The sequence below is a fragment of the Syngnathus scovelli genome, chromosome 11 (genome assembly GCF_024217435.2).
Source record: "Syngnathus scovelli strain Florida chromosome 11, RoL_Ssco_1.2, whole genome shotgun sequence".
NCBI classification, from domain to species: Eukaryota; Metazoa; Chordata; class Actinopteri; order Syngnathiformes; family Syngnathidae; genus Syngnathus; species Syngnathus scovelli.
The window spans coordinates 9,508,721-9,525,533 of NC_090857.1; the positions used below are offsets into that span (position 1 = coordinate 9,508,721).

The window sequence follows — 16,813 nt, forward strand, 5'->3', positions numbered from 1 at the left end:
ACCCTACCAGTTCTCCTTCTGGTGTTTGAGAGCAAAGAAAATGCAAATCATAAGATAAACCCAATGTGATTAATATATGAATGAAAATGAAATTTACCTTGAGCTGCAAAAGTGTTTCCTTCCTTGTGATTGGCGTGCAATGGCTTTCACTGACATGTGGCCAGCGCAACCAGTTCCCCATTTGGTTTTTGTTCTGTGATGGAAAAAAACCCGTTGTTACCTGACTATAAGAATGACAAATGCAATAAGTAGAGCATGTCTTACAGAGTTTATTGAGCAAAGAGTGCATGCTAGCATGTATAAATACACATTAAAAAGTGAGAAACGATCAATATTGACTAAAATAAAAAACAATTAGCGCTGTGATCAGGCCTTTCGCCGCCCTGGCAACATTAGGCTAGTGCTACTTTATAATACAGGCACATTGGAATATTTTTCTTTTTTAAACTGGGGTAGATCCGATTAAAAGCTACTATGGTAAAATTTGACTTCTTGAAAATGTGGCAACATTTTGCGGGAATTAAAAATTGGCTGACATTTTGCTGTGATTCGAGAAGGGTTCAAAAGGTTGTAACAAATGCTTTAAATGTAGATCTTGCTAAAATGTTTTTGTACAGCAAACTGTTTTGTAAACCACATGGTAATTTAATAAATGAACGATTATTATTATTTTGACAAATGCGACGTGCGTGTCAAGTTTCATAAGAGTTCACGAAGGTGTACTTTACAATATTTGCATCATTTTTCTTAGCAAAGACTGTGTCACCGTGTCAATGGCGTTTATCTTTTTGTTATCTTTAACATCTTAAGATGAAAAACCCACATTATTTGATCAATTTTCTTGGAGTTCTTTTAAAATGTGACCTCTATAAAGGGCCAAAAATGGTACATGTACCTGAGTTGTAATATATTTTTCTACTTTCCTTCCTTTAATGGACCAAAACGACAAGACCTGTTCCTTTGCATCTATTCACCTGGCTCTAATGGCAATAACAAACATTTAAACAGATGTAATGCGTATTGTTGGCGTTTTCTCAATGTTCTATAACAATAGTGTCCAGCGCTTGGGGGCTGGACTCGCTCTCTTTCCATTTACCCACACATGAGCTTCCATGTGAGCCACCCATGCGTCTACTTGATATTTCAGGCTTGGCCTCTTGGAGGTGCTGCCCTTCCTTGTTGCTCATCATCCCACTCCTCATCACTCTCCATAGCCCAGTGCAGACGTTAGAATAATCCAAACACGAAATTTGAATGACATTGCCATGGGCTTTTTTTATCCACTGCTGCATTTGGTTGATTTCTAATATCTGAGTTTTAGTCCAACGTGTGAATGCACATATCAATGGACTGCATGACAGGAGAAGGAGAGGAAGGATTATAGGATAATTTGGCTTGGGCACTTGGGATTATAGCACAGATCAGGAATTAAACGGGATCTGTCAGGACTAGCCAGGGGGAAAGTGTTCACTTATTTAACGTTTATACCAGTGAGAGATAGTGACCTATTTTAACGTGTCGTCATAGCCTTTTACCCACTGTTAATTATTGTTGATCAAGTCGTACACGAGTTGTACAAGATGGAAGTGACTCATCTGTTACGTGGATGCAAAAACAAAGAGCTGTGTCTCACTAATACATCTATTCAGCACCTCTGTAAAATAATTTTACGAAAAAAAGCTCTGCAAATGATGGAAATACATTATAGTCAGCATTTAGTGGATCCCGGTAAGCATCAACAAATGTGCCTCATTCATATTTCAGGTCAGTTATATGACATCTCGTCCTGACCTACTGAAAGCTTATGTCCATTTTCCGCTTCCTGTCGGTATACGACATCCTGCCACACTTTACATCCGCTACTCGCGTTGCTGTTCAGTAGCCAGCTAATCTCATTTAAGCAATGTGTTACTTGTCACCTGCTTCCAGCTTACGAGAAGCTCAAATCTTGTCTATCAGTCTTATTTACAGCTCAGGTACTGTAAACTAACAGCCGACTTACCCAAACCATTACTACAATGTTTATATCACTGCTGTCAGGCTACAACATTGTACCTCCAAAATGGTCAGTTTTCAGTAAAATGATTTTTCAACCCTTAACATTGCATCATCAATGCGATCAAGCCATTTTCAACACTTGTCTGTGTACGTCTGTGGCTAAACACTGTCACATTGCCAATCCTTTCTAACCTCCACTAACCGACCAATTATCATCACCACTAAGGGAGGACAGTAGCTAAGCATACGACACATCGAGCAAGGAGATAAAATAGGAGAAGATGGACAAGCCATCATAACTGTTCATGCTATGAGACAAAACATACAACTCCAAACATCCATGAACCTCTACGGATCTCCAGATTTTTTTTGTTTTAATTGACACCATACAAAATGCTAATTTGTCCACATGGCGCCTTTAATCTTTGCTTCTCCAAAGATCTCTGCACAGAGGAGAGCTTCGACCCTCTATGACTTGCTATACTGCTGTAATCACCTTTGTCAATTGAGGTGAACAGGGGGCACCTTTAATGTAGTTTGCACAGATGCTCTGCAATGCACAGACATCCTACTAAATGCCTTGCAATTGCGTAGAAGGTGTGAATCCAATTTGTGAGGATTGAAGATTAGGAAGGCTTGTTTGTGACAATTTCTGGACACTAAGCAGATGAACGCAAGCTCCTTGCTCCAGAAATCTCTTTTGTATGGCAGGTATTGTCATACTTATGGATGACAGATGGCTTCCTGTGGTTGCTATATGTATTTACGCATTGAAATCACATCAGAAGGCAAAATTAAAAAATAAAAATAGTAATGTGTAACTTGCTATAGGCCAAGCAATTGCATGATCACTACTATTTGAGTGAACGAAACGTTTTGAGAGAGAGAGAGCGAGAGAGAGAGACAGACAGACAGAGAGGAATGTATAATGCTGGAATGAAGGGGAGAGAGTGAAGAAGGGACCAGATTTGACCAAGAGGATCAAGTTGACAAGTCGAGGATTTTAATTTATATTGTAGACAAGGTTTGAGAATATCAGGGTGTACAAACACAGAGAAAAACTGACAGAAGGAAAGAAACTCAGGATTTGAGTGAAGGTGTTGATGAATATTTTGTGAATTTGAGAAGAGTGTTTATGTGCTCCATAAATGTGGTCATCTCTGCAGAAATTTTCAAAATGTGTCCTAATTATGCATGTTAAAACGACACAACATTGACGATACGTTGTCAAGAAGCGAAAGATAACTAAAGGTCAGAAAAAGGAACACGTAACTAATCCAGTCACAGGGTAAATGGATTATAATTTGAAATCATTAAAGGTTATCTTCTTCTGTCTATCCCAAGCCCTAAAGTGAGGGTCATTAATTAATCACTTTAGCTTCCACATTATTGATTTTATTTGTTGATGTCTGTTTTTTTTTTTGATTTTTTTTCAAATTCAGCAGCCAAGGAGATGAAATTTCTTTTCATTTTATTCAACAGAATCTAACTTTGTGTGTCTTTCAGTTCCATAATTGCTTGCTCAGCACAATTGGAATGGGTGGAATGTCTGAAGACATGAAGTTTCCTCTGTCTCTTAATCTTCTTGACTTATGGTGGCCAACAGGTGTATATGAGCCAATGCATTGCGTCCCTAAGATAATGATCCGAAGCAAGAAAGGAGGAAATGAAAGAAAGGAAGATCTTAAATTCAATCACCTCACGAGGCTGCACAGCAGACCTGCGCAAAATATGTTCCTGTGAACCATATTTTGACCCATCCACACTCTTACAGTGTTTATAAAGTCAAAATTAAATGTACAATACAGTTAGTAAGTTGATTCCTGATCATGATTACAACGTACATAGTTTTCCAAAGTAAAATATTCCCTTGGCTCAAAAAGCTATGAGACACTGCCCGGGCGTAGACCCATAAGGTGATTAACCTGATCACACTTCCTCTTGAAATCGCGGTTAGAAGGCCACAGTGTCTGTTGACGCCAAGCTGTGGAAGTGATAACCTGTAATTATCACAGGAAGCTCTTTCTTTAATCCCCTTTATGTTGATTAACTCTTATTTCACATGGATTGAGATGCCGTAATAGTAAAATCTTTTGTATGCCAAGTGCGTGGTACCATCATTTTGGAATTTGTTGCTTAATATTGCTTTGTCACTTTGCTTGTGAAACACTCCCAATTCAAATCGAATGAGCTTGAGGACATTATAAATATGACGGAGCTTATTAGAGAGGTTAATATTGGATTAACAAAATCATTTGGGTAAAAAATAAAAAAAATAAAAAAATAAATATACCGCTTCATCACTTTGGTACACACTCAAGATTAACATTTTTAGGTACGCTTGCACAATTAAATGAGGGAACTGTAACTTGATAGAGAGGACACTATTTAAAAGTATTTTGAAAAAAAAATTGGGATGAAACACTAACACTGGTTCACACACAAATGTAAGGAAAGCAGAGATTACAGTAGTCCAATTGTGTGAAAATACGTATGGTGAAAGTGGCATATGGCGTCCGTATTACAAGTCAGAGTCAAGTAGCCAATAGCTGGAACTAGTATGCACAGTGGTCACCATATTACTGTGCCTGAAGACCAAAAAAAAAAAAAAAAGCATTACATTTTGACAATAAAGTATCAATATTTGGAAATATATTTACAGTATATGATTTTGTTAGATGAGTAGGACCAATTTGTGGTCCCCGAGTCTATTGCCCGGTACCGGTCCATATAGGTCATTTGCTATTGGACCAACAAACTAATAACATTTTTTTATTTTTTATTTATGTGTAATAGTGGAGGATTTACGTCCCAATCATGATTAGGGACTTTAATTATTATATATTCTTGTGGCTCCAAATAAACATTCAAGTTGTAAAGTAAAACATTTAACGTCAAAGTTGAGGAGTGAAGCCGTCAAGAAGGTGACGATAGTGAAGGCCATTTTTTTCATTTTAAAATATTTAGTAGGACAAGTTGCAGCCAATCATTTGCAAGTATCGTGATGAGCCTCACGGTTTGTAGCCTGATCTCTCGCATTAAGCTTCCATTTAAATAAAATCTTAAACTGGGCATTAGTAACTCAGATATTTATCATTCCAAGCTTCACACAATCCCTCATGACAAGAGTATTTACTTTTAAAATAGTGATTATATAGTAAGTGCATTAAAACTACAAAAATACAATCCATGACTAAAGAAATAAAGGGCGGGAAACCGTTTTTGGCTGATAGCGTTATTTATTGTTGACATGTGGGTCATAGGAAAGGAATTAAAGTCCCCATTAACTGTAAAAGTGTGCGACGGTTGAGGGAGGATTAATGACGTGACCCACACTGCCTTCATGCTTTGGCAAAGTCAATAATTGGTCAGACTTGAGCCGCACGCTGCTTCTCAATCCTCCTGTAATCCAATTTGCCCAATTTGAGGATCACCACAAGGAGGTATAAAACAACACCCGGGGCGACATAAGCCGCTAGAGTGGAGTTTGGCTTTCGACACCGATTGCGACGACACTCTATCCGAGTTTGGACGGACCGAAGCTCCCTCTAACCACCTTAACTATGGGTTGGGAAGGAAACTTTGAGCCGAATGGCACAGAGGGCAAAAACTTCTACATCCCCATGTCCAACAGGACTGGGATTGTTAGGAGTCCCTTTGAATATCAGCAGTATTACATGGTGGACCCCATTTGGTATAGGATGCTGGCTTGTTATATGCTCTTCCTGATCTGCGGTGGAGCCCCCATCAATGGGCTGACATTGTTTGTCACGGCTCAGAACAAGAAACTTCAGACACCTCTCAATTACATCCTGGTCAACTTGGCTGTGGCTGGTCTCATCATGTGCGCCTTCGGGTTCACCATCACGATCACATCGGCTGTTAACGGCTACTTCATCTTGGGAGCCACCTTCTGCGCAATCGAGGGATTCATGGCCACGCTCGGAGGTAAGAGCGTGAATGAAGCGGTGGTAAAAGATCAATTCCTAAGCAAATTGTCCTGCAGGTGAAGTTGCGCTCTGGTCTCTGGTGGTGTTGGCCGTGGAGAGATACATTGTAGTGTGCAAACCTATGGGAAGCTTCAAGTTCAGCGGCACCCACGCTGGAATTGGAGTTTTGTTCACCTGGATCATGGCTCTTGCATGTGCCGCACCACCACTCTTTGGATGGTCCAGGTAAACCTTTTCTTTTAAATAAATCCAATTTAAGCCAGCCCAGTCAAAAGGCATCTAAAGGTTGGTGAAGGTCAACAGGCGGGCTACACCCCACCCTGATATTTTATTGCGATATTCTAGAGCCCTTCATAAATCTTGCATGTTTCTGAGCTGTAGAAAACAAAAAAAGAGATGTTAAACCCCACTCAGATTGTCTAAGTAACCTTCTTGCAGCGCTAACCTAAAGCTGACTTCTTAGCAACAATACGTTAACTTCTCCACAGATACCTCCCCGAGGGCATGCAGTGCTCCTGCGGACCCGACTACTACACTCTGGCTCCAGGCTACAACAACGAATCCTACGTGATCTACATGTTTGTGGTCCACTTCTTCGTTCCCGTCTTCCTTATTTTCTTCACTTACGGCAGCCTTGTGCTAACAGTCAAAGCTGTAAGTAGCGTGACGCACTTAATCACCCATCTGTCGCTCCTTGTTGAATTTCAATCTTGAACGGCTTCTACGTTTTGCTTCAAGGCTGCAGCCCAGCAGCAGGACTCTGCTTCCACCCAAAAAGCTGAGAAAGAAGTGACACGTATGTGCGTCCTGATGGTCTTTGGCTTCCTGATCGCTTGGACCCCATATGCCACCTTCGCTGGCTGGATCTTCCTGAACAAGGGGGCTTACTTCTCTCCTCTGACTGCTGCTCTCCCCGCCTTCTTTGCAAAGAGCTCTGCTTTGTACAACCCGGTCATCTATGTGCTGATGAACAAACAGGTTGGTGCAGCAGATTGTGTTTTTACATCTTCACTTCATTCCTGAACTCTTCTTTGTTTTCCCTTCCAGTTCCGTAACTGCATGCTGAGCACTATTGGGATGGGCGGCATGGTGGAGGATGAGACTTCAGTGTCCACCAGCAAGACAGAAGTGTCTTCTGTGTCTTAAATATAATGACACCTCAAATTCTATGGACATTTTCCTCATTGATTTGGAAACCATCTCATGAAAAAAAACAACATCCTGGATTTTTGCCAAATGGAATTACGGAAAATGAATGGACGCACAAACAAATATCAACCCATCTGTCAATATGTATATAAAAAGAAAACGGTACGAGTTGTGCATGGTGTTGTCCGTCTGTGTGTGCACGTCAGTGTGCGAGTGTGAATGAACTGTGACGACACTACACAGAGTATGACGGCACTCCAAAACGCTCGACGATCAAGTTGGAACCCGCTGCGGCACGGCAACACTGGGCCCATGTGCAATCATATGCGAGGTTATTTTCATGGCATTATGAGATGGTTCATTGGGCTGTTTCAATGTGACTGTTTTTATGTATACTATTTCGCAAAAAAAAGAAGAAAAAAAAAACATAGGCTGAAGTAAATAAATACATGCATGAAAACATTTGTGTGTACTCGTGATTCGGATATGTTTCTTTTTATCCTAGCAGAAACATGGGATTCCATTGAGGATTAGATTCTTTGCTGTTTGGGCACACTTCAGACATCTGAAATAATCTCAGTTCCGCTAAAGGGTAGTCGTGACTGCCAACTTGACAGCTGCTGAGTTTATCAAATGGTTAATCACAGACTCCTTAACACGCAATGGTAGGTCAATAGTGTGCCAATCCAATTTGTGTCAACCGACTCATGTAATCTGTTAGGAATCCTCGAATGAATGCATTCCGGAAATGGATGCTAAAACAATTCATAATCAACAGATTAGCTAGAAATTAAATGAGCAACTGTCATGGTGGTGTTGCTTCCTTTTCATTGACTGAATGAAATAATGAATTTATTTTTGAATGTTTAAAAAGAAAAACCAATAAATAAAACAGCTTACAAAAAAAAGCTAATACACATTCAGAAAAAGGAGTAGGAATAAGTGTAATTATTTTTTTAAATTCCAAACCCTTTGTAATTTATATAACACTAAATAATTTGTAATTTTGCATCAAAATATAAAAATATAATTTATTTGATATACTTTATAATCTCATCCTCATCAGCATATAATCAACCACATTAATACAAAATGATCATTTCAATTTTACTATTTTTTTGTACCTACGTCTGAGTCCCAGCTGCACGTTTCCTTTTTTTTTTTTTTAAAACCAGGTCAGAAATGACTTTGTTTACTTCCTTTTAAAAGGATTCATTTGTGTACTTTGTTTTACGTCCACTTCCATTCAAAAGGATTTGCTGTTTGGGCAGAACGTCAATGGACTCGGTGTATCAAACATTCTATACATAATAATAAAGATGATTATTTTTTTTGTTATTATTAGGAGTATTATTATTGATGATTATTGATGATAATGGCTTTAGATGTCAGTGGGTAGAAGTGCAATGCGCCATGCAGCATAATGCTATACTGCTCTCTGGAGGCAGTACTTAGTACCACTGGACCATTTTAGAGCATTTTTCATCAAACAGTTAAATATCCATTTATACATACGTATATTTGAGATTTTTGCCGGGTTGTTTTATAAATAAAATACACTCATAACAAATGCAACACACAAGCGTGTAACTCAACTAGGACACAAAAATCTGTGTGATATCTATGTCATGATGTACCCCTTTATTTCCGTCACGCATACTGATTGTAATTGTCAAGATGAGAGCACATGCACTATAATTTAGTCGTGCAAGCAGGCGGCCCCGGACACCTGCATGCCATTTGCATTTGTGTGAGGGGCAGCACCCGCAGAGAGGAGCCTCACTTCTCCCCGCCATTTAATTACTTGGACCAGTTAAAGGACCGCTTGCAAACTGAGGTCTTAATAACAAAGTGGGTTTAATTCCAGGCTGATGTTCCCTGTGAACAACAGGCTTGGATGGATGGAGATCACTGATTAGCTTTGGACATTTTTGAGGCTCTAGTCAACATAAAATGCACTTCCTTGAATTTAGAGAATACAATTCATCATCTATTTTGCAAAAATAAAGACATATTGGATTTGTTTTAGTTTTAATGAGCCTCAATAAAAATCATGCAGCAGGGGCAGATCCAGCTCGCCATCTTTAAGTACATTTCCTCAAAATCCTCTGAGCTGTTTACCAATGACAACAAGCAGCGTTGACTTTATGCAACACTCATGAAGCTGAGCTATCCATACAGCAGCACCTTGTTCGTTTACTTTACGGATGATCAGTAAGGGCTTTAGGCACAACATTTATAATTGGAATCGAATCTCTTCTTTGTCTTGCCTTTGACAAAACAAAAATAAAGTCGTTAGTGTGACTTTTAGGTATTAGATTAATTGTCTAAATGGGATGAAACAGCCAGGGATTATCCCACTGGCCTTTGCAAAGGAGATAATCAAGGTACGCTGCATGACGTACTCTTTAATGTTCTCCACATGAAGTTTTATTCATTTAGCATTCCCTCTTTTGCTTTCTGCCTGATGACATTTTTAATTCATTTTTTTCATGGGTACAGTCAAGCACAAAATCATTCATACCAATTTTGGGCGTGACTCTTATCTAGTCTAGCTCATACAAACGGGAGCATTGCAATTTTTTAAATTTTTTGTTAATGAAAGACTGATTTCAAAATGCTTTAGGATTTTAGCAGTGTTTGGTATCAGTATTCAACATTTGGAGTTTTAACTTCAAATAAAAATCCAATCAAGCCAATATTGCAACATTCAATTACACTGAACCAGTCTTTATTTAAAATTAAGCTTTTTGCAAGTGGACAAAAGCACAGAGATTACAATCTTGGGGAAATGCAACAATAAGAAAACAACTGCACGTTCTTTCTAGCAAGATAAATAAAAAGAAGATCAATTGCCTGTAATACTGAGTGCTGCTCGAAATCTTTTTGAATTCTGTAGTGGTGATTTTGGAAAATGTTTCCTTCTGCAAAGAATTGAGAAGCAATAAAATCTTGCAATCTTTTATACAAAGACACTCAAATTTAAACGTAGTAGCAACAATATCTATTCATGGGGGTTTTGCAATACGAGCAACAAAGTGCTTGAACACAAAATAACGTTTGCTCTATTATTTATTCCTCAATATATTTGTTATACAGCTATTGAAATTATTAATTACGATATTTTCATACCAGAGATACAGTATATAACGAAGAATTAGTGAACAACAGCTGAACTACGTACATTATCTGACCCCTAGTACCACCACGTACATTTCACACTTATTCAGACCTCATTTTGTTTGGATTTAAATGATGTGGTCAGATGACATCAAAAATGTAAGATGTATGAAACAAACATGTAAGCGATAAAATAAACATAAGGCAAAATTAAAAAAAAATAAAAATCATGGGGCCCCTCCTTTACTGTCTGGCTGGCCGAGATAGGTTTGCGGGAGGCCGTGGCTCATTTGTGATTGGTTGATGCTGCTTTGCCGGTATAGCTGCATGCCTATATCCCCTTTTGTCTGCTTCAAATTGTTGTTTTTAAACGGTTGAGGACTAAAGCTTTCCTCTTGAAGGTCAAAGCTGCTCTCGCTGTAGAGCCGCTGACGCATTTCTCGTTTTCCAGAAGTGCTCCTGGTGGGATACCTCTGACCCATCTTATACCAGCCTGTCTCTTTAAAGACAAACCAAATGTTTCCAGCCCAAAGGATGACATTGACAAAACCAAAGACCTAGGAGAATAAAATAAAAAGTGTGTACATTATATGAATGCTGAGAATGAAAAATCTGCTGTTGCCGGCTAATTTCTACTCACCACAGACGAGTTGAGCCGAGACCAGAGAGGTTCTTGGGCCGCCGTGCATTTGTTCTCCTGAGCCGAGCAGGCGGAGATGAGTAGTAGCACCTTGGTGGGCTTTGTAGCCACCTTGATTTCCGAGAGATCTTTGGCCCAACAACAACTACTGATGAACCACATAAGGGAGAAGATCACTGTCACCGCAAAGTCCTGCAAAGAGGACAAAACATTATTTTAACTCCTCCTAGTCTTGCTACATCAGAAGCCAAACAGTTACCAACCACAAGTGGGCCTCTGTTGTTCTTTAAGTATTTGTTCTGGTAAAAGACGTAGACCACCGTTGCCAGTAAGGAGTAGAGGAACGTGATCACGCCCACGCTGACAAAAAACTGAGCAGCGGGGGAAAAGTCGCCATCCAGGAAGAGAATTTCCTCTCTCTTTGTTTCACATAGGGGAGCCCTGAAATGCACTTGTTGTAACCTGCAGAGGAAAAGGAGATCAGCTCTCAGGTTTTCTTAAGGGTTAATATGAAAGGATGCTTTTGCAAATTATAGTCTGACCAACCAGCCTCTCGCCAAAATTACCTGAGGCCAAATGAGTACAAGTGCTATAAAAAAAAAAATGGATGGATACTTTACCTTTAATTACACTTAAAGCATTTGAATGCTAGAAAATCAATAAACAAATTCGATGATGTCGCTTTTCCTGCAAGTATTAATTAGAAGCTTGGCTCAAAGTGACTGACAGTGATTGACAGTGCGATGTTCGCTGTCACTGCGCCGCAAGCGACACCAGCATTCATTTATATTGAATGCTCCCCTCACGCAAATGAAACTACCATTACATTTTGTCTAATTTTTTAATTGTGCAACTTTTACATGGTTGGATTCCTTGTTAGGAAAAAAAAATCTGAGTGGTGATTAGGTTACAGGTAAGTATTCTCGAGATCCAGACAATATATTCCACTTTGGTCTAAATGAGCGTACCTCATTTTGGATGTGGAGGAAAGATGCCAGTCCAATTTAAAGGGCCCTTTGTCTGAGATGCTTCATTGCATCATTAGACCAAAATGCACTCGGAGCCAGATCAGTCAAGATTCTAACCTTAAGTGGGCCCTTTTGACGTACCAAAATGTTTCCACTATTGATCTTGTCTAGAAGCGTGCACCCACAATGCCTTGGGGGCTGTCCGCTCAGAGATGGCTTCATTTAGTGATCAACTCCTCAAACGGGGTGCGTCTTCCTCAAGAGAAAGTATCGACTTTTCAAAGTTTGAAACATCAAATTGACAAATCATGACATCATTTTTATATATAGCATGCCCATTTAGATATATGGACGGCGGAGTCAACGTTTGCACTGATGTACTTTGTCAACTCATGAATAATGTAACACTTTCCCGTCTCTCCACAATTCTTTTATGGCAACAAGTTGTTGTGAAACGTAAATAGCTCAGCAAGCTATTTAAAGGAGTTTATAAATATTTATATACATATATTTTTAAAATAACATATGGTCCGTAAGAAAATTTAAAAATGTTGACATGAAAGTGGGACTTATTACAAGTCCCTATTTGATAATAATTAAATATTGATCGGAAGGAAGTGTGAATTTTTCATTTACGTCTTTTTGTCAAAATGCTCAACACATTTTACTGCTAAAACGTACATGCAACACACACCATCAAATGAATTTGTGAATATGAATATTATACACCAAGTCAAAAATGTGTCATTGATAGTAGTCACAGTGTACCTGAATGGATAGCCAAATTCAATGTTGATGCTCCTGTTACTCTGTCTATTGCCTGCACAGTCCACTTTAACCCGGAGGTGTCCATGGTAGCCGCCGCATGTTGCAAACGCACAAATGGCAAAAATCTGAGGAGAAGAATATGATAGCAGTAATATGAGGACACAAGCATGAAAGACTATCAAGGGACATGTCTGAGTGAATGTGGCTTATTGCATAATGTATTGCCATCAATAAATCACAGGACTGATTATTACAATATCTAATTGGTTTGAAAACAAAAGCTGAATAATTTAAAGGTAGGAAGTGGTGCTCACTGTGCACTAGAGGGTGGCCGCAGCAGCGCAGGCTGATTCATTTTCGCATCAAACGTTTGGACAGCTGTGCTTTCGCGAGATTCAAAGCACCGAATACAACATGTAATCTAAACTGAGTATGTTTAGCTGACAGCATACAGGAAACAAATATTGTAGATCAAGAATCACTCTCAATACAGCATTACTAGCTATTTAAGTGCATGCAACCTGGATAACTACTCGAAAAAGTATGACAAAGAATAAAAAATATAAACATAATAAAGAAATACAAAGTTTTGGGGGGGAAAAAAAGAGAGGAAAATACTTACCGGGGCAAATATAACCATACACATTTAAAAATCCCAGAAGTGTGTGGCCCAAGTCCACTCGGTGTCTGCAGCGTTTGTCATCAGGCTGGGATGTGGATAATATGAGGAGAGGATCCAGCGGTGGGGAGGGCTCACATGAGGCACACTAACTTCCCAAAGGAGGAGTCAGATATATTTCGGATGCGTATTCATTTAAATAAAGCCATATTGCCAGCATAGTGAACTCAGCAGGATTTTTCAACAATCAGTTTCTTTAAAAATCATTTTTTGTTATCTCTCAGTTGCAAGTTATCAAGGCCTAAAAATGTGAATTTGTTTGGGGGGTGGCAAAAATTGGCATTGAGGAGGGTCAGACTAGCATGTAACAATTTTATAGACTGGCTTGATACTTTTTATATGATAGCTTTCCTCTTGATATAAAAATATGAGCGCTGTTCAAATCAAACAATACTACCAAAGTAAATTGGTAAAAAAATAAATAAATGAATGAATGATGTCGCCCCCTTCTGGTTCTAAAAGGGCGTTACATGTTTAGCTGATGTATTTTGAATCCCCATTGCTGCTTGCGTAACTGAATTTAAAAGCTAATGAAGATGGCAGCCTTATTATTTAAAGCTGCAATTAATAAATACACGAAATGTATTGATATTACTTGAAATTGTACAAGGAGAAATGCTGATAATAATAAAGTTACCTTAAAAGAAGTAACGGTATGCATGGGCTCCTAATAATTAAAAATAAATAAAGGAATAAATAAAATAACTAAAGTCTTAAATGTAAATGCTGAAATGTAATTTCAAAAATATTTTCCTTCGTTAGCTTTCATGATAGAGCTGATCCAAAAGAGGGCAGCACCTTATCATATATTTGAGCCCTTCTGAAGTACTGAACAATTTTTCATCCCAGAATGCATGTGACAATTGTGACCTCTTGAAGTAACATTTTCTTCATTTTTAATGAACTCACCGATGGTTGCACTCTGCAATGAGTTTCCTGATGCATCAAGAATTGGAGGAGGGTATGAGGACTTCTGCCATGGTAAAGTGGCGAGGCTTCATCCCCTCGTTGCATTATTAATGAATCTCTTTCTGGCATCATCTTTCTGCTCCTGCCTGAAAACTGGGAGAGGAAAGAGACAAGCATAAATCTCTCTTTCTCTCTCTCTCTCTCTCGTTACAGATTCCAACAAACCTAAGCTGCATTTCCTGCAGGTGCGTGCTACGTGTGTAGTTTAAAGCTTCGTCTATGAACTTAATCTAAAAAAGCAATATTGAAGATGGGTGGAAAACGTTAGAGCTACCTTTTGAAGCAAAATGTGGAGGACTCTGTTATGTAAAAGGATTTGTGTGGAAAATGAGCTCCTCCTTGCACCAACAAGCCAATTACTGCTGTTGAAGGCACTGCAGTCAAGCCTACACGGATGCACGCATGTTAGTTTTGCCAGTGTGTGTCGTCATGTTGCTCTCTGAGAACTGCAAGGAGCTGCAACACTGACCCTATTCCATCAATCTCACATTAAAAAAAACAGCATTTAAATATTTCAAAAAGCTCCTCCTGTGAAGCTCTGAGCCGCTCTGTTTGACCGTGTGTGTGCGTGCGCATGCGCCTGGCTGCACTTCAGATTCAATATAAATGCGGGACGGCCCACAATTTTTAATCGGGGTTTCTCAACCTGACAAGAGTCAGATTGATTCGCGAGTTCTTCACAGTATCTGGTCCGCTCCACTTGGCTCCACTCGGGAAATGCGGAACAATTTAGTACAAGGTGATTGTGCGTTGTGGCAACTTGCAAACTTTTGCTTGGACCAATCACGCCAACGTAAATCTTAACCAGAACGTTTAAAAAACCTGCACCCCTCTTTTTCCAGCTAACACCCCATAAAGCACCTCTCTCTGCCCTTCTGAAACTGCGAGTAACTCTGCGAGAACAGAATAAATTCAAGCGTCCATGCATTTGTCCACTGGTGTCGCCGTAATCGTTTTTTTGTTTGTTTTGTTGCGGCCACATATCCCGCTCCCCAAAACATTGTTGCATTGTAACATTATAACTGCAAGATCCCATTGGTGCATTTTTTTTCCCCACAAAAATCCACATTCTCAAAATCTTAATATTACCGGCCTGCATATTTTCCCAAATCTGCAAAAAATATTGGGCCTAGTCATGAAGTTTAGGGCACTCTAAGACAAGGTGTAAGTGCAACTACCACCATCTAGTGGTGAATGGTGTCACTACAACTTAAAGCTACAATCGCTATATATTTGCATATTTAGCACCCACAAATTCACATGTTCACCGATCCTCCCCTTTTTTCAAAAGTATTTTTAGTTTTTCATTTTTAGGGAGCGGGATTTTTGTCTCCAATTACCAGTCTTGAACAGTGAGAGCATTTTGCCCCGCCCCCTTGCACAACTTCAAACAGCATTACAGGCTCCATGAATCAACAAAGACCATTTCGGAGCTCTCTCTCCTATGCTCTCAATCAATTAAAAAAATGCTCAGTGTGGAAAAAAAAAGCCGTCTGAGGCAAGTCATGAATATATAAATGTGCAGTTATTGTGTGATATTTCATTCCTGCCGCAGTGTCTGCCGTGTCACGTATGTATACCGCCTGTGTCAAAGCTCCAAGGACGTCAGCACATCAATGCACAAAATTCAACCGTATGCTTGACATAACACGCCGATCCAGTCACTTGTTGCTTTGATTAATTCACTATACTTGTTCATTTATCTCTTTTGGGATAAAATCACTCAGAGAGACTGAAGGATGCAAAAGCCAGGCAAGTCTCTGCGACGATTATTAATAATTGATTTATAGCGTAGGGGTGAAGGAAAGTTCAAGTCTTTGATATGGTCTTGGCCCATTAATATTTGCGCAAATCTCAAGAAGCAGACAATTTATTATCCTTTTTAATCTTTGCAGCCACAGTGTTTTTTTTACCATCTGGCACATGTGCTGTATCTGGAAGACCCACCCAGCATTAAATAATTCTCCTATTTGTAAAATTGAAGTGCCTTCTCCTCTTCAAAAGATCTGAACCCGTGATGACTCACTGCTTAAATACAAAAAAACATAATAAATAGATCTCGGCATAATTGTTTGTAAGCCTTTGAGTGCGACGGTGGCGTAAATGTTCCTCTCCGGCAAAACAGTGTGTTGTTGTCCTACAATAAAGTACATCAACATTTAATGTGTATACACACTCTCGTTAACTCATAGGCGCTGGACTGAGAACATCAGTTAATTATTTATGTTTAAAAGGTTTGGAGAATGCCACATATCCCGTGGTACTCCAATAGTGTGCAGTCACATAAGACCAAAGGGGATTAGTCTCATCCTACAGGAAAAGTCAACTTATGAAGGTCTATAAAGCACAGATTGGCAGCTAAAGTAAGAGCAGCGGAAGTGTCTTGAAAGTGCCGTTAGCTCTGGGGAATCCACTGGTCAGATGTGGAGCAGCAGTCAGCCAGTCCAGCTGTCACCTTCACTTTAGTCTCAACGGAGAAGTGCGACGGTCTTTGGTGCTTGCTGAGTTTGCACTTAAGTCTGAGATCTTTATCAACTTGAATGTTATCATTGTACAAAAAGATGGAAAGTTT

The 16,813-nt window shown here is 39.3% G+C and overlaps 2 protein-coding genes across 4 annotated transcripts; one reads left to right on the forward strand and one right to left on the reverse strand.

The window, feature by feature from the left end:
- Window positions 1-5,462: 5,462 nt before the first annotated feature.
- LOC125977117 (green-sensitive opsin-like) lies at window positions 5,463-7,267 on the forward strand. Its single transcript, XM_049733366.2, has 5 exons — window positions 5,463-5,946; window positions 6,005-6,173; window positions 6,437-6,602; window positions 6,687-6,926; window positions 6,996-7,267. Exons 1-5 carry the CDS (start codon window positions 5,562-5,564, stop codon window positions 7,092-7,094), a joined length of 1,059 nt encoding a protein of 352 aa, XP_049589323.1. The 5' UTR covers window positions 5,463-5,561; the 3' UTR covers window positions 7,095-7,267.
- Window positions 7,268-9,806: 2,539 nt separating this feature from the next.
- Window positions 9,807-14,820, reverse strand: synprb (synaptoporin b). 3 transcript variants are annotated; one of them, XM_049733370.1, is made up of 7 exons: window positions 14,711-14,723; window positions 14,516-14,627; window positions 14,182-14,334; window positions 12,594-12,718; window positions 11,121-11,319; window positions 10,858-11,049; window positions 9,807-10,774 (listed from the first exon to the last, which is right to left on the reverse strand). In XM_049733370.1, the coding sequence occupies exons 3-7, from the start codon at window positions 14,311-14,313 to the stop codon at window positions 10,445-10,447; spliced, it is 978 nt and encodes a 325-aa protein (XP_049589327.1). In that variant the 5' UTR covers window positions 14,314-14,334; window positions 14,516-14,627; window positions 14,711-14,723; the 3' UTR covers window positions 9,807-10,444. The 3 variants fall into 3 exon arrangements, with proteins under 3 accessions (XP_049589327.1, XP_049589325.1, XP_049589326.1); XM_049733368.1 differs by having other exon boundaries at window positions 14,407-14,820; XM_049733369.2 differs by lacking the exons at window positions 14,182-14,334; window positions 14,516-14,627; window positions 14,711-14,723 and adding an exon at window positions 13,216-13,715.
- Window positions 14,821-16,813: the final 1,993 nt, after the last annotated feature.

Excerpts from the sequence above, each read along its gene's own strand:
- LOC125977117 (XM_049733366.2), top strand. The coding sequence starts at position 5,562 with ATGGGTTGGGAAGGAAACTTTGAGCCGAATGGCACAGAGGGCAAAAAC. Across the intron at positions 5,947-6,004 it reads ATTCATGGCCACGCTCGGAG|GTGAAGTTGCGCTCTGGTCT; the intron begins GTAAGAGCGTGA and ends ATTGTCCTGCAG. Across the intron at positions 6,174-6,436 it reads CCACTCTTTGGATGGTCCAG|ATACCTCCCCGAGGGCATGC; the intron begins GTAAACCTTTTC and ends ACTTCTCCACAG.
- synprb (XM_049733368.1), bottom strand. The coding sequence starts at position 14,313 with ATGATGCCAGAAAGAGATTCATTAATAATGCAACGAGGGGATGAAGCC. Across the intron at positions 12,719-14,181 it reads ATTGCAGAGTGCAACCATCG|ATTTTTGCCATTTGTGCGTT; the intron begins GTGAGTTCATTA and ends TCTTCTCCTCAG. Across the intron at positions 11,320-12,593 it reads GAATTTGGCTATCCATTCAG|GTTACAACAAGTGCATTTCA; the intron begins GTACACTGTGAC and ends TTTCCTCTGCAG.